Source organism: Electrona antarctica (genome assembly GCF_951216825.1).
Source record: "Electrona antarctica genome assembly, chromosome: 5".
NCBI lineage: Eukaryota > Metazoa > Chordata > Actinopteri > Myctophiformes > Myctophidae > Electrona > Electrona antarctica.
In genome coordinates, this window is record NC_136810.1 from 18,858,514 (window position 1) to 18,880,210 (window position 21,697).

The 21,697-nt window shown below is 41.3% G+C and overlaps 2 protein-coding genes across 4 annotated transcripts; both read left to right on the forward strand.

The window, feature by feature from the left end:
• Positions 1 to 2,387: 2,387 nt before the first annotated feature.
• On the forward strand, positions 2,388 to 7,222 carry LOC306923605 (uncharacterized protein). The gene is made up of 7 exons (XM_079501790.1): positions 2,388 to 2,459; positions 2,658 to 2,727; positions 3,599 to 3,751; positions 4,132 to 4,314; positions 5,186 to 5,373; positions 6,536 to 6,824; positions 7,031 to 7,222. Exons 2-6 carry the CDS (start codon positions 2,658 to 2,660, stop codon positions 6,785 to 6,787), a joined length of 846 nt encoding a protein of 281 aa, XP_079357916.1. The 5' UTR covers positions 2,388 to 2,459; the 3' UTR covers positions 6,788 to 6,824; positions 7,031 to 7,222.
• An 853-nt stretch (positions 7,223 to 8,075) lies between these two features.
• Positions 8,076 to 20,024, forward strand: LOC306923697 (uncharacterized protein). Of its 3 annotated transcripts, none has more exons than XM_079501947.1 (12): positions 8,076 to 8,202; positions 8,664 to 8,810; positions 9,196 to 9,408; positions 10,218 to 10,436; positions 11,296 to 11,568; positions 12,928 to 13,143; positions 13,943 to 14,161; positions 15,016 to 15,288; positions 16,656 to 16,871; positions 17,839 to 18,026; positions 19,146 to 19,434; positions 19,833 to 20,024. In XM_079501947.1, the coding sequence occupies exons 1-11, from the start codon at positions 8,148 to 8,150 to the stop codon at positions 19,395 to 19,397; spliced, it is 2,271 nt and encodes a 756-aa protein (XP_079358073.1). In that variant the 5' UTR covers positions 8,076 to 8,147; the 3' UTR covers positions 19,398 to 19,434; positions 19,833 to 20,024. The 3 variants fall into 3 exon arrangements, with proteins under 3 accessions (XP_079358073.1, XP_079358071.1, XP_079358072.1); XM_079501945.1 differs by having other exon boundaries at positions 8,133 to 8,211; XM_079501946.1 differs by having other exon boundaries at positions 8,133 to 8,211; positions 10,221 to 10,436.
• Positions 20,025 to 21,697: the final 1,673 nt, after the last annotated feature.

Below are 21,697 nucleotides of genomic sequence, written 5' to 3' on the forward strand. Positions count from 1 at the left end.
GTACATTGTGTACTTTTCATATAGTGTATGACTTGCATATCTTGTTTGTCACGTAATGTGACTTGTTTGCCAATTATATCTTTGTATTTCATAAACTTCAGAACTTGTTTGATTCTGCATGGTGTCATCGTGTCCTCCGTGCTCACCGATAGTGGCAGGGCAACACATTATTTTAAATGCTGGATAAAACCAAACCTGCCTCCCAATTGTCTGCATGTAAAGAAACTTCCATAATTTCTATAAGACTGATGTTTTAAAACAAGTTATCTGGCCTCACAAATTGTCAATCTGAATTCCTGGTCACTATCTCTCAATACGAATATGGAGATGGCTTGACATGCTTTTTAACACTATACATTTCCTTTCTGACAGACACTTTGCCTCCCACTGCACAACAATGTGTTCATGTTTAGACTTTACAGAGAGATGAGATTTATAAACAACTGATTGGTATGTCCATGGGCTCATGTTTTCCCCCTCATTTTACGTGCCTTTATTTGGGCTATTGGGAGAAGACATTTGTTCTATAAACTCCAGTTAATTCTTGAGTTCCACAGTTACTAAACGGACAATATTAAATTGACCATTGAGTTCTCGCAACAAAGCATCAATTTCCTGGATGTAACGATTTTTAAAGATGAGTTGGGCAAACTGCACACTACCTTGTATAGGAAGATAACTTCAAGAATCATTCCACCTGCCTCATCTGATTTAAAACATTCCCTTTGACCAGCCACATTTGATTGTGATTTTAACCAAAAAGCTGCTGACATGACTATCAGATTTAAGAGAGGGGCTACCGGGTAATGTCCATACTGTAGTTGATCCAGGCGAAAACGTCTGTGTTGTTTTTGGCAGCAAATTTAGATTTTAGTTTTAGTCATTAGTCTCTTCAATAGTTTTCATTTAGTTTTAGTCACATTTTAGTCACCTAGAATGTTTTAGTGTTAGTCTAGATTTAGTCGACTAAATATCATAAGATTTTAGTCGACTAAATCTACAGTTGATTTAGTCGACTAAAATGTATTTTGGTGGGCCTTGATGCCGTCGTAATGACTGTTTTTACACTTAAAAAATAGCCGATCTACAAGCTCACAACGCATCGCAGCGCGACGTGCTGTGAGTAAGACGCCCTGAGGGCGAGAAGCGAGGTCGTGCTGAAACAACAGAGCTTAAACTATTAATCTGGTGTCAGTGAGGTCAGATGTAGAGTTGCTGGCCGGCTCCATATCTACTATGTCAAACCATGTATGGCTATCCAGGGTTTGATGAGGTCAGTGTTGTGATCTTCATATATGGAGATCCAGGTGATGATAGTCAGCTCCACATATGGAGATCCATTTGTTGTACCAACTTGGTTCATTTGCAAGTCTGAGTCGCTTCTCAGCAACCACAGTGGTTGGACTGACAACCATATATGGAGATAAAGGGTCTCCATGATGTCACGTGATGTCACGAGGTGTGACCATTATGTGGGGGCATGGGTGATGCAACGAATAACGAACAGGAAATGCAGGTTTTCATAGTAAATGCGACCTATGGTCGCAATTACACTATTGTTACACTTATTACACTATTACTTATTGTGATGGTATAAGTGGTATAATTAATTATAAACCATTTTTGAAAACGCTATACCACTTTTAACAGTGGTATACCACATACCACTTTTGGAGCTCGCCCTCCCTTGTAATGTGGTATGTATATATTCTAATGGGAACAAACCGCTCCGTTCCCATTGAAATGCATTGGCCCTCATAGGTAAATAAATCACACCCGTGTGAACTGAGTGGTGTAAGGTCTTATATAGCCTGTCTGACGTAATGAAATCATGTCTGACGTAATGAAATCACACCCGGGTGAACAGGGTGAACATAGCAACCATGCTCATTTTTTCTGCACAGACTAACAAAGCCAGTTGTAGGAGTGGTTTACACCACTCAAAAAAGAAATCCAGTTTGTTGTCAGCAACGGCTCCAGAAAATTGTGACTATAGCTGGGTATGAATAGCGGGGGCTAATGAATGATTTATAAAAGACAGTCAATTGAGTTTGTGGGGAGGGGGGGGAAGGCTAAACCTCCTCCAGAGGGGGCTAAAGCCAAGCACAGATTTACAGTGCAGTGTGAGCGTTAAGGGGGTCCCCCTGCATGGCACAGATTATTTTCAAATGGGCATCTGCGGCCATATGCGGCATCATGCCACATATAAATCTGTGGGTCCTTGATATGAAAATGTTTGAGAACCACTAACTGTTGTTCAACAGTTGCATCATGTATCTATCCTTGAGCATGCATATTGTGTTCCGATAAAGCAGCAGCGACCATGGCCTCATTCATGCATATACGTCACATGTTTGTTATAGTGTCTGTTGAGCGGTTATAAGTCCATAGCTCCTCATTCTCTTCACATCCTGCTCAGAAGAAGCAACCAGCCAACAGGACCAACACAAGTTTGAACGGTGAGTCCATTTTTTTTTTTTTTTTTCAGCAAACGTTGGTTGATTGTACTTTACCATCATTTGATGGTAAAACATGAATATATACAGGCAATAATAACCACCAACACTTTATCATCTCATCTCATTTCTGTAGCATGTTCAATCATTCATTTTAAAGGTATTAATGTTTTCTTCATATTCATTATGAACTGTTTCTAGATGCGGATGTGTTTGCTGGTCTCCGTGTCCATACTGGTTCTTCTGGTCCAGTGCCACAGTGTCGCAGCAGGTACGTTGAGATACATTCAATAGATTTAACCCAATCTGAACGGGAACCCCTTTTGGTGTTTTAAGCATAATGTCATATACTTTAGCTATTGAAAAATAGCAGATCTACAAGCTCGGCACCGAGTGCCGCGCTATGATTTCGACGTCAGGCCTAAACTATTCGATTTTATTTGAACTCTCAACCACTTCAACCCCATCTATACTTTGGCTACTGAAAGATAGCCAATCTACAATCTCACAATTCAATTCAATTGAAATACAAATTTCACCAATAGGAATGCCCGGTAATGACCCATAAATCTGTTTTTGAATGTACATTTCTAGCTCTGCCTCTGCACAGTAAAAAAAATATATAAAATAAAGCACACAAATGATCCGTTTCACCAAATGTATCTTTTGCTGTGAAATTTTCATATCTAACAAAAAAATGCCAGTCTTTGTTTTGTTTTTTCATTTGGTAAACTTCTTCTCCCATTATGAAAATGCAGCACCCCCGGGTCCATTCAATAGATTTAATGGGTCAAATACCACATTCTATTAGATTTTGAACTCTTAACCACCTATAAGCCCTACCTGTCTATACTTTGGCTACTGAAAGATAGGCGATCTACAATCTCACAATTCAATTAAATTGAAATACATTTTTCACCAATAGGAATGTCAGGTAATGACCCATAAATCTGTATTTAAATGTACAATACCTTTACATTTCTAGCTCTGCCTCTGCACAGTAAAAAAATTAAAGCACACAAATGATCCGTTTCACCAAATGAATCTTTTGCTGTGGAATTTTCATATCTAACAAAAAATGCCAGTCTTTGTTTTTTTCATTTTGGTAAACTTCTCCCATTATTCTCTATATGAAAATGCAGCACCTCCGGGTCTGATCCCTCCCCCAGGTCTCCCTCCCCTGGATAACCCTACCCTGGGTTCCCTTCCCCTGGGTTCCCATCGCCTGGGTCCCCATCCCCTGAGACCCCGTCTCAATGAACGGCTTCAGAATTACCGTGGACAAAATGCAGCAGGTACGTTCAAAGACATTCAATCGATTTAATGGGTCAAATACCACATTCTGTTTGATTTTGAACTCTTAACCACTTACGCCCTGCTGTCTATACTTTGGCTACTGAAAGATAGGCGATCTACAATCTCACAATTCAATTAAATTGAAATACATTTTTCACCAATAGGAATGCCAGGTAATGACCCATACATCTGTATTTAAATGTACAATACCTTTACATTTCTAGCTCTGCCTCTGCATGCACAGTAAAAAAAAAAAAAAGCACACAATGATCCGTTTCACCTTTTGCTGTGGCATTTTCATATCTAACAAAAAATGCCAGTCTTTGTTTTTTTTTCATTTTGGTAAACTTCTCCCATTATTCTCTGTATGAAAACGCAGCACCCACGGGTCTGATCCCTCCCCAGGATAACCATCCCCTGAGTTCCAATCCCCTGGGTTCCCTTCCCCTGAGTTCCCATCGCCTGAGTTCCCATCCCCTGAGTTCCCATCCCCTGAGTTCCCATCCCCTGAGTTCCCTTCACCCGGATCAGCTTTGGTATTTGCGTGAACGAAATGCAGCAGGTACGTTGTGCACACATGTGCACACATGCCATGTGTGCACATATGCACACATGGCATCAACGCATGGTGTTGTGTGCTGGCACACTATACACTCTGTCTTTCTTTTATCTGTAGTCCCTGAGCCTGCCCAGGGACTACAGATGAAATTTAGCTTTGGCTAACTCTGGCCCATTTACATTGAGGTGAAAACTGTTGATGTTGATTAATGAGATTTGTCCCTGTCAAATAAATAAATAAATAAAGACATTCAATAGATTTAATGGCAATTCTATTTGATTTTGAACTCTTAACCACCTATAAGCCCTACCTGTCTATACTTTGGCTGCTGAAAGATAGCCGATCTCACAATTCAATTATTTTTCTTAATGTTTTAATTTGAAAGAAAGATCTTAAAAGATTTTTGAAGATTTTCACCAGGGAATGCCAGGTTCCCATGAATCTTTATTTGAATATATAATACCATTAAATTTCTAGCTCTGCTTCTGCACAGTAAAAAATAAAATAAAAAGCCTTTACTTTACTTTACTTTATTTGTTTATTTAGACGCGACAGAGCATATTAATGAACAGATTTTTTTTTTAAGTAGCGTAAATACACTGGATTTAGCAGAGATGCTATTTTCCATCCGTAGTCCCCAGACATTGAACAATGAACACTAAACAAAACTGACATTACAAGACATGGACAGCATACAAAAACACAGTAAAAGGAGAAAATAAGAAAATATTAAAACTATTGCTAGGGCCAACTTATTGTGGACTGACAGTCATACTTTGCTGTAGAATTGAACAAAAAACAAAAATAAAGCCATGCAGTTTTTTTTCCCCTTTGGTAATCTTCTTCTGCCATTATTCTCTTTATGAAAACGCAGCTCCCCCGGGTCTGATGCCTCCCCCGGGTCTCCCTCCCTCGGCAGAGCCTCTGATGCATGGACGCCCCACTATGGATTTTGGAATGGAAGTCATGAAGTCGGCTGCTGAGGCTGCTACTGACTCGAGTGACATTCTGTATTGGCGGATGATACTGCAATTAGTTAAACAACAAATACAACAGCAACAGGTAATGAAAATCATGGGGTATAAGTAGAACCCATAGTGATGGATGTATTGTAACAAAAGCCTTTTCACACGATTTGTAACACTATAGAAGTAAACACACAATCAGAAAATGTATCGTCAGTGTGAGCCCATACAGCCAAACTAAAACATCATCATCATCATCATTTATTTAACTCACGACCATGATCACATGGTTTGGAGATTCATAAAAGTACACACACCCCATGAAGCCTTGAATTCATGGAGATTTTTAGATTTTGTCGCATCCCTGAGCAATAATTCGATGGTCATTGGGGACTCAGTGAGTCTTGGCCGGTCACCAAATTATCGGCTTAGGAATGCGCCAAAAACTAAAACATCTCCATGAATTCAAGGCTGCATGATAGAAAATAAGTCATTTTTTGGGGGGGTGAACTACTCTTAAGCTCTAGGCAAGGCACATATTTTTACAGCACATTCCAACAAGGTATAATATTCAATATGCTTTACACAAAACATCAAGCAAAGGAAACAAAATAAAACAAAAGAAGTACCAAAGAGATGCAATTCTAGCAGGTAACAGGAGGAATGTCAAATAGTCACATATGACTAACAACTACTAGTACATCAAATATACATGATATACATATTTGTAACAACTGCCTACATACAAACAGAGACCTTAGCCATGTTATCATTGAAACGTGGTCGGACTGACAGATTAGAAAAATTCAGCCTACTCAGTGTCCTCAGATTCAGTCTTTATTGTCTGCTGTTCCCCATTTTCCAGTGAAGTCTTACTTGCAGTTGTTTCAGAAAGTGAGAATGACTCACGCTCAAGGTCCAAGAATATGATGCCTGAATTATACTTGGCATACACCACACCCTCCAGGCTCCATGAACCAAATAACGGGAACTTTCTTGGTCTGGCAGAGTGGCTTGCCGAGTTCGACCCAGTGATGAGCGAACTCGTCAGACGAGCAAAGAACAGGATAGTGTGAGTCGCTCCACATTAGCCATTAGACCAAATTAGGCCAAAAAAAGGAAAAAACGCTGGAATCTGTTCTTGAGAGATTAGCTCTTGAATAACAACTTATCAAATGCACACTTTCTACTGATAAGGTCACATATTTGCTGGTCTCTGTTGAGCCTTTATAACTCATTCAACTTGATTGTGTTGTCAGCTCCTGGACCAGAATCTTTTTAGCGTCTATCACTATGCTGCCCAAGCCTTGGCTCTGAAAGAGGCCCAAGAGCAGGCCCAGGGAGTGGCCCCGAGAGACCCCCAGGGAGTGGCCCCGACAGACACCCATGGAGTGGCCCCGAGAGACCCCCAGGGAGTGGCCCCGACAGACACCCATGGAGTGGCCCCGAGAGACCCCCAGGGAGTGGCCCCGACAGACACCCAGGGAGTGGCCCAGAGGAAGGGTCAGTGAGAGGCCCAGGAGACATACAGAGTGGCCTAAGCTGCAGGTATGTGTTTCTTAAAGTGTGTGTGTGTGTGTGTGTGTGTGTGTGTGTGTGTGTGTGTGTGTGTGTGTGTGTGTGTGTGTGTGTGTGTGTGTGTGTGTGTGTGTGTGTGTGTGTGTGTGTGTGTGTGTGTGTGAGAGAGATTTTTCTGTTTAATAACAACAATATTGAAACAAAACTCTTTGGATTGTGTTTTTGTCCAAATATAGATTTACAGATAATGTTCCCTCCCCCTGGCTCCGGAGATCGACCCCAAATCAGACACAGGACGAGGATGAAGATTGAAGAGGATGATTACATGTATAGTGATTTGATTACTGAACTTATCTAAATGTAATGTTACTTAAAAATGAATGCTCTGTCAAGACTTAATAAACGGGAATCTTCAGATTCACAAAAGATGACTGATCTATTATTTTCCCATTGGCATGTGTCCATAAATTGCCACCTTTAGAAAGTATCTTGAGACAAGTTAAGATTTTGATATTATTTCTAAGTGCACATTACATATTGATGGTACAAACATTTAATGTAAATTCTCTGTGAAAATAACCCTATTGCATCCCTTCCATTTTCACTTAATTATCCTGTACAAGCCTGAATGGATGATATTGGTATCCCGACCTGAAATTGTATTTTAGTTTTTAACTTTATTAAAGCAAATACAAAATAATCATATGATATAATTATGTCAGTTTACAGTCTTGTTTTGTGTCTTGTAATAGTGTGGTATTTTGCTTCCACCTGGTGGTGGCTGGCTGTAATATGCAACTGCATGTGTATGTCACCATGATAAGTGGTTGTAGTCTCTGTCCTGAAGTCTCTAGTATTGATTGAAGTCATTTTTCCTGTCTGGTTTCATTCTAGATTTGTGTTCTATGGGTTTGTGTAGAGAAGCCAGGAACTCAAATGGTCTCAGTTTTTTATAGGAGAGACCAGGGACGGTAACATTATAACATAGACATTAGACAAATATGGTGTTGCATTTATCACAGTGTTCACAATCCATTTAAATTCTCTTTATTCTATTGGTGACAAGAATACAATTAAAACCTGGGATGCTGCAGTCAAGTGATGATAGACTAATGCTTAAATCTAATCCTTGTTTTGTCCTTTACTCTCTCAATTTTCAATTCTCTCTTTCAGAACCTACATATTCGTCCCTTAACCATATTATGGTCATAACGACACAGACTGATGAATACCTGTCAGGCGTTAATTGCCCTCCACCCAAATCATGAATCCAATTAGGGTATTGGTCTCACCTGGTGCCAGTATAAATACTTCAGGTCAGCATCTGGTCGATTTTTTTATTCATCTGCAGCCATGGTTGTATGGCTGCTTCTTTGTGTTGTGGCTTTCCAACTAGGGCCCTTGCAAGGTGAGCCAGGTACTTCCACCCATTGTAATCAGCATTGTAGTCATTGTTCTGTTCTAAGAGTAAGTTCCACCTGGAGATAAAGTACCTCATCAGTTGGAACATTGCACCATTAAAATTAATTAAAAAATGACATTTAAATGCTAGAGATGGGATAATAATCATATAGTTTATTGTGATTTTTTTTTTAAAAGCTGCTCACACTAATATTGTGGCGATTTAAATGTATCGTGAATTGTCCTCCATCATACATTGGGATGAATTAGCTTTTTTAAAGCAGCAAATTCAATAAAATAGTGCATTTTATGCTATTTTATGCTACACAAAATAGCAAACATTCCCCCTGGAGTAGGGATGCTGGGGGTTCAAGTGGTTAACAAAAGTGACTTTTGCACAATAATTGTGACATGTAACTATCATATTGTCCAATACCTAATATGTGCTTGTACATGAATTTGCTTCAGCTGGACGGCCTCCAGTGAAGTGCGGCCTGGAGTTTATGCTGTGCAATGATGGCTCAGAATGTGTCCTCTACAACCATGTGTGTGACGGAGAAAGTGACTGCAGGGATGGATCGGATGAGGTGGATTGTGCAGAGACATGTACTGCAGGTACTGTTTGTGTCTCAATGATGTGTACAGTGGTCCCCAAACTTGACAGTTCGAGACCCAAATGATAAACTTGCATGGGTGTCTCTGTCCTGGGACCCAAAAAGGGCCCTTAAAATGCCAAACCGCACCAATGCAACTAGTTGCAACTCCTTGCAACAAAACAGTTTTTTGGCATTGACATCACTGTGCATTGCATTGCATACAGTGTATTAGCATGAGTGCTAGTTTTCAACACCTGTTTTAAGGCTGTCCATGTGGTGCACACACAGTGAAACCGGAAGCACTGTAGTATGTACTTTATGGGCATTTTCTTTGTTTTTGCTATTTAGGAAAATGCCATCTTTTTGTTTTTTAAACTACACACATACATTTCTCCATCCAAAAGGCCAGTTCCAGTGTTCCCATGGGAAGAAGTGCATTGACCAGAAGCAGGTGTGCGATGGCCAGTTCCAGTGTCAGGACCGCTCTGATGAGATGAGCTGTGTGAAGCGCCCAGAGGACTGTACTCACCAGTGTGACAACAGACGCTGTCTCTCAGACAAGCTCCTCTGTGATGGAGAGAACGACTGTGTGGACGGCAGTGACGAGGCCAACTGTGGTGGGTTTTAATAATCTGTTGATGGGGTTTAAGGATTTAAGGGTTTAAGGAGTCATTCACCCAAAAAAAAATTTTGTTTTTGGTAAATGGTAAATGGTGCATTTATATAGTGCTTTCATCTGAATTCACCCATTCACACACATTCATACACCTATGGCGGGTGAAACCATGCAAGACACCAATCTGCAAATCGGGAGCAATTGGTGCACAGACCCGGATTTGTATCCGACCCTGGGTCAACATGCAGGGCCCTGTCTCTCTAGGCTTAAAGGAGTAGTTCACCCAACTATTTTCTCTCCATTACATACCCCATGAAGTTTCATTCATACAGTAAGCAGATAATTTGATGACTGGCGGAGTCTAAGAGTCTCCTATTGACTGACGAGCCGGTCATCAAAATGATTGGCTTAGGAATGTGGCAGTGGCTGGTAGAGTGGCCGGATGGGAAACCGCGAGGTTCCCAGTTCGATCCCGGACTCCCCCAGAGTTGGTGTCGAAGTGTCCTTGAGCATAACCCTAACCTAATGGGAGCAGCGCATGTCCGACCGTTGTTTCCGCATGTCTGTCCGTTGGTGTATTGGCTCATCAGACACAGATCTAACTACTTTAACTGGCATAAGCTGCTAGATCCTACAAATATGTCCATCAAATCTGAAAACGGTGCTTCTCCCCTTCTTGCTCACCGTAGTTATTATTTAACTTACTGTATCCATCACCCACACTGCACAAAATTACACTGTCATCAAATCCTTCATATGAATAACAATAGTCCCTCTCACTTATCCATGGCTCTTGGATCGGGATTAAAGAAGAAAAGAAGAACGATGAAGCCATTACCGCAGGACCTTCCCCTTTCACCTCCAGTTCCAGTCGGCCCAATACGCCGTCGAGTTCCATCAATTGTAAACTGGGCTCCAAACTCTGCACGGACCTGACGGAGTGTGTCCATTACAGCCATGTGTGTGACGGAGAAGCAGACTGCAAAGATGGTTCAGATGAGGAAGGGTGCTTGACATCATGTGAAACTGGTAAATGGTGATGGTGTACAGGGACTGGTCATTTCTGGTGATGGTTGATAAATAAACCTGCACACTCATCTGCTCCAACGTTTTGAGCTACGGCTCTTCATTTGGTCAAAGTTGACCAGATGATGTGTGCACATATGCACACATGGCATCAACGCATGGTGTTGTGTGCTGGCACACTATACACTCTGTCTTTCTTTTATCTGTAGTCCCTGAGCCTGCCCAGGGACTACAGATGAAATGTATCTTTGGCTAACTCTGGCCCATTTACATTGAGGTGAAAACTGTTGATGTTGATTAATGAGCTTTGTCCCTGTCAAATAAATAAAGACATTCAATAGATTTAATGGCAATTCTATTTGATTTTGAACTCTTAACCACCTATAAGCCCTACCTGTCTATACTTTGGCTGCTGAAAGATAGCCGATCTCACAATTCAATTATTTTTCTTAATGTTTTAATTTGAAAGAAAAATCTTAAAAGATTTTTAAAGATTTTCACCAGGGAATGCCAGGTTCCCATGAATCTTTATTTGAATATATATATAATACCATTACATTTCTAGCTCTGCTTCTGCACAGTAAAAAATAAAATAAAAAGCCCACAAATGATCCATTTCACCAAATGTATCTTTACTTTACTTTACTTTACTTTATTTGTTTATTTAGACGGGACAGAGCATATTAATGAACAGATTTGTTTTCTGCTCCTTGCATGTTTAGCAACTTCTGAACACACACACACAGTGAAACCGGAAGCACTGTAGTATGTACTTTATGGGCATTTTCTTTGTTTTTGCTATTTAGGAAAATGCCATCTTTTTGTTTTTTAAACTACACACATACATTTCTCCATCCAAAAGGCCAGTTCCAGTGTTCCCATGGGAAGAAGTGCATTGACCAGAAGCAGGTGTGCGATGGCCAGTTTCAGTGTCAGGACCGCTCTGATGAGATGAGCTGTGTGAAGCGCCCAGAGGAATTTGTTTCAGCTGGACGGCCTCCAGTGAAGTGCGGCCTGGGGTTTATGCTGTGCAATGATGGCTCAGAATGTGTCCTCTACAACCATGTGTGTGACGGAGAAAGTGACTGCAGGGATGGATCGGATGAGGTGGATTGTGCAGAGACATGTACTGCAGGTACTGTTTGTGTCTCAATGATGTGTACAGTGGTCCCCAAACTTGACAGTTCGAGACCCAAATGATAAACTTGCATGGGTGTCTCTGTCCTGGGACCCAAAAAGGGCCCTTAAAATGCCAAACCGCACCAATGCAACTAGTTGCAACTCCTTGCAACAAAACAGTTTTTTGGCATTGACATCACTGTGCATTGCATTGCATACAGTGTATTAGCATGAGTGCTAGTTTTCAACACCTGTTTTAAGGCTGTCCATGTGGTGCACCAATGCAACGCCTTGCAACTGCCAACTGCCATTGGGGATAATGGTTGCGAGTAGTTGCATGTTGCAAAGAGCTGTGACTACTTTCATTGGTGCCAATACAAGAAAATGTTTCCTTGTGTTAATATTTTGAAATGTATATTAATTGTATGTAGGAAATATAGAAAAACCACTCTCAGGTGACTCATACAAATGGATCTGTGACCCCAAAATGGGTCCCTGCCCATTGATTGCAAAACACTGATCTAGTGCATGGTTCAATCCACTGCTGGATGATTTAGTATGTCCTATGTTTTATGGCTGGTTCAACTGCTTGCTGCTTGGAATACTAGTACACCTATACCACCAAAGTTTACATGTATAATCACAGAAGGGATACTTTGTATTAAATTTGTTAAACTGTGTGATTGACAATCTGTCCTGGTTATCCAGGGTTATTAAAACATGGAATTTGGGGTACCTGGTTCAAGGTTGTGCAGCCAACTTGGCCAAGCACCACTAACCCAATTAACATGCTCAATGAGATTAATGATGAGAGCAGCACAAATCTGACTTCATGTCTCGCCCTTCTCTGCCCCAGTTTCCTGTCTCTATTCTACATAAAAAAGGGAAAACAAACTGCCAATAACGCATTTTTGAATATTGCCTTGGTCAAAACTACGGTGCATAATATTCAACGTACAAAATGTCTCATTCTGTGCTTTTTGAGAATGAGATGTGAGGGATTCCAATGTGACAAAGTTGAAGTGTTCCGAAATGTCAGTCAAATGTCGTTATCCAGGAGGAAGCACCCCAGCTGCAGATGCATGCAATTTATTTTACAAAGAGGAAATGACACACGTTCCCTTCCTAATGTCAACCTCATAGGCCTGTGTTCGGTTGGCCCTTTGACCTTTTTCTTTTTGTTATAAACATAGAATATGAGCCGGAAGTTTTTTTTCTGCTCCTTGCATGTTTAGCAACTTCTGAACACACACACACAGTGAAACCGGAAGCACTGTAGTATGTACTTTATGGGCATTTTCTTTGTTTTTGCTATTTAGGAAAATGCCATCTTTTTGTTTTTTAAACTACACACATACATTTCTCCATCCAAAAGGCCAGTTCCAGTGTTCCCATGGGAAGAAGTGCATTGACCAGAAGCAGGTGTGCGATGGCCAGTTCCAGTGTCAGGACCGCTCTGATGAGATGAGCTGTGTGAAGCGCCCAGAGGACTGTACTCACCAGTGTGACAACAACAGACGCTGTCTCTCAGACAAGCTCCTCTGTGATGGAGCGAACGACTGTGTGGACGGCAGTGACGAGGCCAACTGTGGTGGGTTTTAATAATCTGTTGATGGGGTTTAAGGGTTTAAGGAGTCATTCACCCAAAAAAAAATTTTGTTTTTGGTAAATGGTAAATGGTGCATTTATATAGTGCTTTCATCTGAATTCACCCATTCACACACATTCATACCTATGGCGGGTGAAACCATGCAAGACACCAATCTGCAAATCGGGAGCAATTGGTGCACAGACCCGGATTTGTATCCGACCCTGGGTCAACATGCAGGGCCCTGTCTCTCTAGGCTTAAAGGAGTAGTTCACCCAACTATTTTCTCTCCATTACATACCCCATGAAGTTTCATTCATACAGTAAGCAGATAATTTGATGACTGGCGGAGTCTAAGAGTCTCCTATTGACTGACGAGCCGGTCATCAAAATGATTGGCTTAGGAATGTGGCAGTGGCTGGTAGAGTGGCCGGATGGGAAACCGCGAGGTTCCCAGTTCGATCCCGGACTCCCCCAGAGTTGGTGTCGAAGTGTCCTTGAGCATAACCCTAACCTAATGGGAGCAGCGCATGTCCGACTGTTGTTTCCGCATGTCTGTCCGTTGGTGTATTGGCTCATCAGACACAGATCTAACTACTTTAACTGGCATAAGCTGCTAGATCCTACAAATATGTCCATCAAATCTGAAAACGGTGCTTCTCCCCTTCTTGCTCACCGTAGTTATTATTTAACTTACTGTATCCATCACCCACACTGCACAAAATTACACTGTCATCAAATCCTTCATATGAATAACAATAGTCCCTCTCACTTATCCATGGCTCTTGGATCGGGATTAAAGAAGAAAAGAAGAACGATGAAGCCATCACCGCAGGACCTTCCCCTTTCACCTCCAGTTCCAGTCGGCCCAATACGCCGTCGAGTTCCATCAATTGTAAACTGGGCTCCAAACTCTGCACGGACCTGACGGAGTGTGTCCATTACAGCCATGTGTGTGACGGAGAAGCAGACTGCAAAGATGGTTCAGATGAGGAAGGGTGCTTGACATCATGTGAAACTGGTAAATGGTGATGGTGTACAGGGACTGGTCATTTCTGGTGATGGTTGATAAATAAGCACACTCATCTGCTCCAACGTTTTGAGCTACGGCTCTTCATTTGGTCAAAGTTGACCAGATGATGTGTGCACATATGCACACATGGCATCAACGCATGGTGTTGTGTGCTGGCACACTATACACTCTGTCTTTCTTTTATCTGTAGTCCCTGAGCCTGCCCAGGGACTACAGATGAAATGTATCTTTGGCTAACTCTGGCCCATTTACATTGAGGTGAAAACTGTTGATGTTGATTAATGAGCTTTGTCCCTGTCAAATAAATAAAGACATTCAATAGATTTAATGGCAATTCTATTTGATTTTGAACTCTTAACCACCTATAAGCCCTACCTGTCTATACTTTGGCTGCTGAAAGATAGCCGATCTCACAATTCAATTATTTTTCTTAATGTTTTAATTTGAAAGAAAAATCTTAAAAGATTTTTAAAGATTTTCACCAGGGAATGCCAGGTTCCCATGAATCTTTATTTGAATATATATATAATACCATTACATTTCTAGCTCTGCTTCTGCACAGTAAAAAATAAAATAAAAAGCCCACAAATTATCCATTTCACCAAATGTATCTTTACTTTACTTTACTTTACTTTATTTGTTTATTTAGACGGGACAGAGCATATTAATGAACAGATTTTTTTCTGCTCCTTGCATGTTTAGCAACTTCTGAACACACACACACAGTGAAACCGGAAGCACTGTAGTATGTACTTTATGGGCATTTTCTTTGTTTTTGCTATTTAGGAAAATGCCATCTTTTTGTTTTTTAAACTACACACATACATTTCTCCATCCAAAAGGCCAGTTCCAGTGTTCCCATGGGAAGAAGTGCATTGACCAGAAGCAGGTGTGCGATGGCCAGTTCCAGTGTCAGGACCGCTCTGATGAGATGAGCTGTGTGAAGCGCCCAGAGGAATTTGTTTCAGCTGGACGGCCTCCAGTGAAGTGCGGCCTGGGGTTTATGCTGTGCAATGATGGCTCAGAATGTGTCCTCTACAACCATGTGTGTGACGGAGAAAGTGACTGCAGGGATGGATCGGATGAGGTGGATTGTGCAGAGACATGTACTGCAGGTACTGTTTGTGTCTCAATGATGTGTACAGTGGTCCCCAAACTTGACAGTTCGAGACCCAAATGATAAACTTGCATGGGTGTCTCTGTCCTGGGACCCAAAAAGGGCCCTTAAAATGCCAAACCGCACCAATGCAACTAGTTGCAACTCCTTGCAACAAAACAGTTTTTTGGCATTGACATCACTGTGCATTGCATTGCATACAGTGTATTAGCATGAGTGCTAGTTTTCAACACCTGTTTTAAGGCTGTCCATGTGGTGCACCAATGCAACGCCTTGCAACTGCCAACTGCCATTGGGGATAATGGTTGCGAGTAGTTGCATGTTGCAAAGAGCTGTGACTACTTTCATTGGTGCCAATACAAGAAAATGTTTCCTTGTGTTAATATTTTGAAATGTATATTAATTGTATGTAGGAAATATAGAAAAACCACTCTCAGGTGACTCATACAAATGGATCTGTGACCCCAAAATGGGTCCCTGCCCATTGATTGCAAAACACTGATCTAGTGCATGGTTCAATCCACTGCTGGATGATTTAGTATGTCCTATGTTTTATGGCTGGTTCAACTGCTTGCTGCTTGGAATACTAGTACACCTATACCACCAAAGTTTACATGTATAATCACAGAAGGGATACTTTGTATTACATTTGTTAAACTGTGTGATTGACAATCTGTCCTGGTTATCCAGGGTTATTAAAACATGGAATTTGGGGTACCTGGTTCAAGGTTGTGCAGCCAACTTGGCCAAGCACCACTAACCCAATTAACATGCTCAATGAGATTAATGATGAGAGCAGCACAAATCTGACTTCATGTCTCGCCCTTCTCTGCCCCAGTTTCCTGTCTCTATTCTACATAAAAAAGGGAAAACAAACTGCCAATAACGCATTTTTGAATATTGCCTCAAATGTTTGGTCAAAACTACGGTGCATAATATTCAACGTACAAAATGTCTCATTCTGTGGTTTTTGAGAATGAGATGTGAGGGATTCCAATGTGACAAAGTTGAAGTGTTCCGAAATGTCAGTCAAATGTCGTTATCCAGGAGGAAGCACCCCAGCTGCAGATGCATGCAATTTATTTTACAAAGAGGAAATGACACGCGTTCCCTTCCTAATGTCAACCTCATAGGCCTGTGTTCGGTTGGCCCTTTGACCTTTTTCTTTTTGTTATAAACATAGAATATGAGCCGGAAGTTTTTTTTCTGCTCCTTGCATGTTTAGCAACTTCTGAACACACACACACAGTGAAACCGGAAGCACTGTAGTATGTACTTTATGGGCATTTTCTTTGTTTTTGCTATTTAGGAAAATGCCATCTTTTTGTTTTTTAAACTACACACATACATTTCTCCATCCAAAAGGCCAGTTCCAGTGTTCCCATGGGAAGAAGTGCATTGACCAGAAGCAGGTGTGCGATGGCCAGTTCCAGTGTCAGGACCGCTCTGATGAGATGAGCTGTGTGAAGCGCCCAGAGGACTGTACTCACCAGTGTGACAACAACAGACGCTGTCTCTCAGACAAGCTCCTCTGTGATGGAGAGAACGACTGTGTGGACGGCAGTGACGAGGCCAACTGTGGTGGGTTTTAATAATCTGTTGATGGGGTTTAAGGATTTAAGGGTTTAAGGAGTCATTCACCCAAAAAAAAAATGTTTTTGGTAAATGGTAAATGGTGCATTTATATAGTGCTTTCATCTGAATTCACCCATTCACACACATTCATACACCTATGGCGGGTGAAACCATGCAAGACACCAATCTGCAAATCGGGAGCAATTGGTGCACAGACCCGGATTTGTATCCGACCCTGGGTCAACATGCAGGGCCCTGTCTCTCTAGGCTTAAAGGAGTAGTTCACCCAACTATTTTCTCTCCATTACATACCCCATGAAGTTTCATTCATACAGTAAGCAGATAATTTGATGACTGGCGGAGTCTAAGAGTCTCCTATTGACTGACGAGCCGGTCATCAAAATGATTGGCTTAGGAATGTGGCAGTGGCTGGTAGAGTGGCCGGATGGGAAACCGCGAGGTTCCCAGTTCGATCCCGGACTCCCCCAGAGTTGGTGTCGAAGTGTCCTTGAGCATAACCCTAACCTAATGGGAGCAGCGCATGTCCGACCGTTGTTTCCGCATGTCCGTTGGTGTATTGGCTCATCAGACACAGATCTAACTACTTTAACTGGCATAAGCTGCTAGATCCTACAAATATGTCCATCAAATCTGAAAACGGTGCTTCTCCCCTTCTTGCTCACCGTAGTTATTATTTAACTTACTGTATCCATCACCCACACTGCACAAAATTACACTGTCCCCGGACATTGAACAATGAACACTAAACAAAAATGACATTACAAGACATGGACAGCATACAAAAACACAGTAAAAGGAGAAAATAAGAAAATATTAAAACTATTACTAGGGCCAACTTATTGTGGACTGACAGTCATACTTTGCTGTGGAATTGAACAAAAAATGAAGCCATGCAGTTTTTTTTCCCCTTTGGTAATCCTCTTCTCCCATTATTCTCTTTATGAAAACGCAGCTCCCCCGGGTCTGATGCCTCCCCCGGGTCTCCCTCCCTCGGCAGAGCCTCTGATGCATGGACGCCCCACTATGGATTTTGGAATGGAAGTCATGAAGTCGGCTGCTGAGGCTGCTACTGACTCGAGTGACATTCTGTATTGGCGGATGATACTGCAATTAGTTAAACAACAAATACAACAGCAACAGGTAATGAAAATCATGGGGTATAAGTAGAACCCATAGTGATGGATGTATTGTAACAAAAGCCTTTTCACACGATTTGTAACACTATAGTCAGTGTGAGCCCATACAGCCAAACTAAAACATCATCATCATCATCATTTATTTAACTCACGACCATGATCACATGGTTTGGAGATTCATAAAAGTGAATTCATGGAGATTTTTAGATTTTGTCGCATCCCTGAGCAATAATTTGATGGTCATTGGGGACTCAGTGAGTCTTGGCCGGTCACCAAATTATCGGCTTAGGAATGCGCCAAAAACTAAAACATCTCCATGAATTCAAGGCTGCATGATAGAAAATAAGTCATTTTTTTGGGGGGTGAACAACTCTTAAGCTCTAGGCAAGGCACATATTTTTACAGCACATTCCAACAAGGTATAATTCAATATGCTTTACACAAAACATCAAGCAAAGGAAACAAAATAAAACAAACGAAGTACCAAAGAGATAAAGCAAATGCAATTCTAGCAGTAAACAGGAGGAATGTCAAATAGTCACATATGACTAACAACTACTAGTACATCAAATATACATGATATACATATTTGTAACAACTGCCTACATACAAACAGAGACCTTAGCCATGTTATCATTGAAACGTGGTCGGACTGACAGATTAGAAAAATTCAGCCTACTCGGTGTCCTCAGATTCAGTCTTTATTGTCTGCTGTTCCCCATTTTCCAGTGAAGTCTTACTTGCAGTTGTTTCAGAAAGTGAGAATGACTCACGCTCAACGTCCAAGAATATGATGCCTGAATTATACTTGGCATACACCACACCCTCCAGGCTCCATGAACCAAATAACGGGAACTTTCTTGGTCTGGCAGAGTGGCTTGCCGAGTTCGACCCAGTGATGAGCGAACTCGTCAGACGAGCAAAGAACAGGATAGTGTGAGTCGCTCCACATTAGCCATTAGACCAAATTAGGCCAAAAAAAGGAAAAAACGCTGGAATCTGTTCTTGAGAGATTAGCTCTTGAATAACAACTTATCAAATGCACACTTTGTACTGATAAGGTCACATATTTGCTGGTCTCTGTTGAGCCTTTATAACTCATTCAACTTGATTGTGTTGTCAGCTCCTGGACCAGAATCTTTTTAGCGTCTATCACTATGCTGCCCAAGCCTTGGCTCTGAAAGAGGCCCAAGAGCAGGCCCAGGGAGTGGCCCCGAGAGACCCCCAGGGAGTGGCCCCGACAGACACCCATGGAGTGGCCCCGAGAGACCCCCAGGGAGTGGCCCCGACAGACACCCATGGAGTGGCCCCGAGAGACCCCCAGGGAGTGGCCCCGACAGACACCCATGGAGTGGCCCAGAGGAAGGGTCAGTGAGAGGCCCAGGAGACATACAGAGTGGCCTAAGCTGCAGGTATGTGTTTCTTAAAGTGTGTGTGTGTGTGTGTGTGTGTGTGTGTGTGTGTGTGTGTGTGTGTGTGTGTGTGTGTGTGTGTGTGTGTGTGTGTGTGTGTGTGTGTGTGTGTGTGTGTGTGTGTGTGTGTGTGTGTGTGTGTGTGTGTGTGTGTGTGTGTGTGTGTGTGTGTGTGTGTGTGTGTGTGTGTGTGTGTGTGTGTGTGTGTGTGTGTGTGTGTGTGTGTGTGTGTGTGTGTGTGTGTGTGTGTGTGTGTGTGTGTGTGTGTGTGTGTGTGTGTGTGTGTGTGTGTGTGTGTGTGTGTGTGTGTGTGTGTGTGTGTGTGTGTGTGATTTTTCTGTTTAATAACAACAATATTGAAACAAAACTCTTTGGATTGTGTTTTTGTCCAAATATAGATTTACAGATAATGTTCCCTCCCCCTGGCTCCGGAGATCGACCCCAAATCAGACACAGGACGAGGATGAAGATTGAAGAGGATGATTACATGTATAGTGATTTGATTACTGAACTTATCTAAATGTAATGTTACTTAAAAATGAATGCTCTGTCAAGACTTAATAAACGGGAATCTTCAGATTCACAAAAGATGACTGATCTATTATTTTCCCATTGGCATGTGTCCATAAATTGCCACCTTTAGAAAGTATCTTGAGACAAGTTAAGATTTTGATATTATTTCTATTCATATTGGTACTAAGTGCACATTACATATTGATGGTACAAACATTTAATGTAAATTCTCTGTGAAAATAACCCTATTGCATCCCTTCCATTTTCACTTAATTATCCTGTACAAGCCTGAATGGATGATATTGGTATCCCGACCTGAAATTGTATTTTAGTTTTTAACTTTATTAAAGCAAATACAAAATAATCATATGATATAATTATGTCAGTTTACAGTCTTGTTTTGTGTCTTGTAATAGTGTGGTATTTTGCTGCCACCTGGTGGTGGCTGGCTGTAATATGCAACTGCATGTGTATGTCACCATGATAAGTGGTTGTAGTCTCTGTCCTGAAGTCTCTAGTATTGATTGAAGTCATGTTTCCTGTCTGGTTTCATTCTAGATTTGTGTTCTATGGGTTTGTGTAGAGAAGCCAGGAACTCAAATGGTCTCAGTTTTTTATAGGAGAGACCAGGGACGGTAACATTATAACATAGACATTAGACAAATATGGTGTTGCATTTATCACAGTGTTCACAATCCATTTAAATTCTCTTTATGATCATACTGGAACTCACCACTGTCACATGCTTTAAATTTTAAAGCATGTGACAGTGGTGAGTTCCAGTATGATCATAAAGAGAATCACTGGGTTAGAAAACAAAGTCATAAAGTAACTTTGATTGTATCCGGTTAGTCTTATACCTTCTCATCACTGACATGATGTTTAAAGATGGAGTGCCGTGATGTTTGTAATTTTTCCAATTTTTCCAATGTGTTTAAGAGGTGACAGTACTTCATTAGACCCCTTGGTGTGGTTTGTATGTGCAATGATGTATTCCCTTTGTATTTAGGGTTTCTTCCTAGAGGCTGAAACCTTGACAGTCAAACGTGCCAATGAAAAAACAGTAATATAGTGATATCACACTATCAGCCCCTCCCCTAACCCCTCCCCCTTTATCATACAACAACAGCTGTGGGTGTGGCTTCAGTTCAGGTGGATCACCACCCATTCACCACCCACCAGGCATACTTAATGAACTGGTGGGTGTGCACACATAAAAATGACATTTTAACAAATACTGTACACTTTTTTGAAAAAAATCTTCAACCTTATATAACAATGATCATGTTTTAGGGTGGAAGAAATCATGGCACTCCATCTTTAAGATCATTCATAGCACTCATACGAACGCTTTTAATTATAGTTCTCTGCCCATAAAAAAGTAATGCATACAATATGTATCTTACATTTTTTCCCCACACATGATTACCAGTATATGCCGTAAAAGGATGGTGAGTTCTCGACTTAAATGCATTTAGAAAATAATGTCTGATTAGCTAAACTTGACGAAAATGAAATTTCCATCACATTACAGAATAATTTAATTTTATATCAATGTGACATTTCCTCAGCAGTTGCTGTTTGTATATTTTCTATTCATTAAATATTTGACATATAAAGCCTCCCATACACTACGACTTCCTTAATTAAAAACACTATGATCTTGATGACTGCTGCATAGGTAGGTACAGTTGGGATGGTCAAGCTGTGAATGGCTAGCTGGTGGTTTATTCGACTATGCAAAGAAACT

Bases quoted from the DNA above. Each gene is read 5' to 3' on its own strand.
- LOC306923605 (XM_079501790.1), top strand. From the start codon at position 2,658: ATGCGGATGTGTTTGCTGGTCTCCGTGTCCATACTGGTTCTTCTGGTC. The intron at 3,752-4,131 runs GTACGTTCAAAG...ATGAAAACGCAG, and splicing joins CCGTGGACAAAATGCAGCAG to CACCCACGGGTCTGATCCCT. The intron at 4,315-5,185 runs GTACGTTGTGCA...ATGAAAACGCAG, and splicing joins GCGTGAACGAAATGCAGCAG to CTCCCCCGGGTCTGATGCCT.
- LOC306923697 (XM_079501945.1), top strand. From the start codon at position 8,148: ATGGTTGTATGGCTGCTTCTTTGTGTTGTGGCTTTCCAACTAGGGCCC. The intron at 8,212-8,663 runs GTACTTCCACCC...AATTTGCTTCAG, and splicing joins GCCCTTGCAAGGTGAGCCAG to CTGGACGGCCTCCAGTGAAG. The intron at 10,437-11,295 runs GTAAATGGTGAT...TCCATCCAAAAG, and splicing joins CTTGACATCATGTGAAACTG to GCCAGTTCCAGTGTTCCCAT.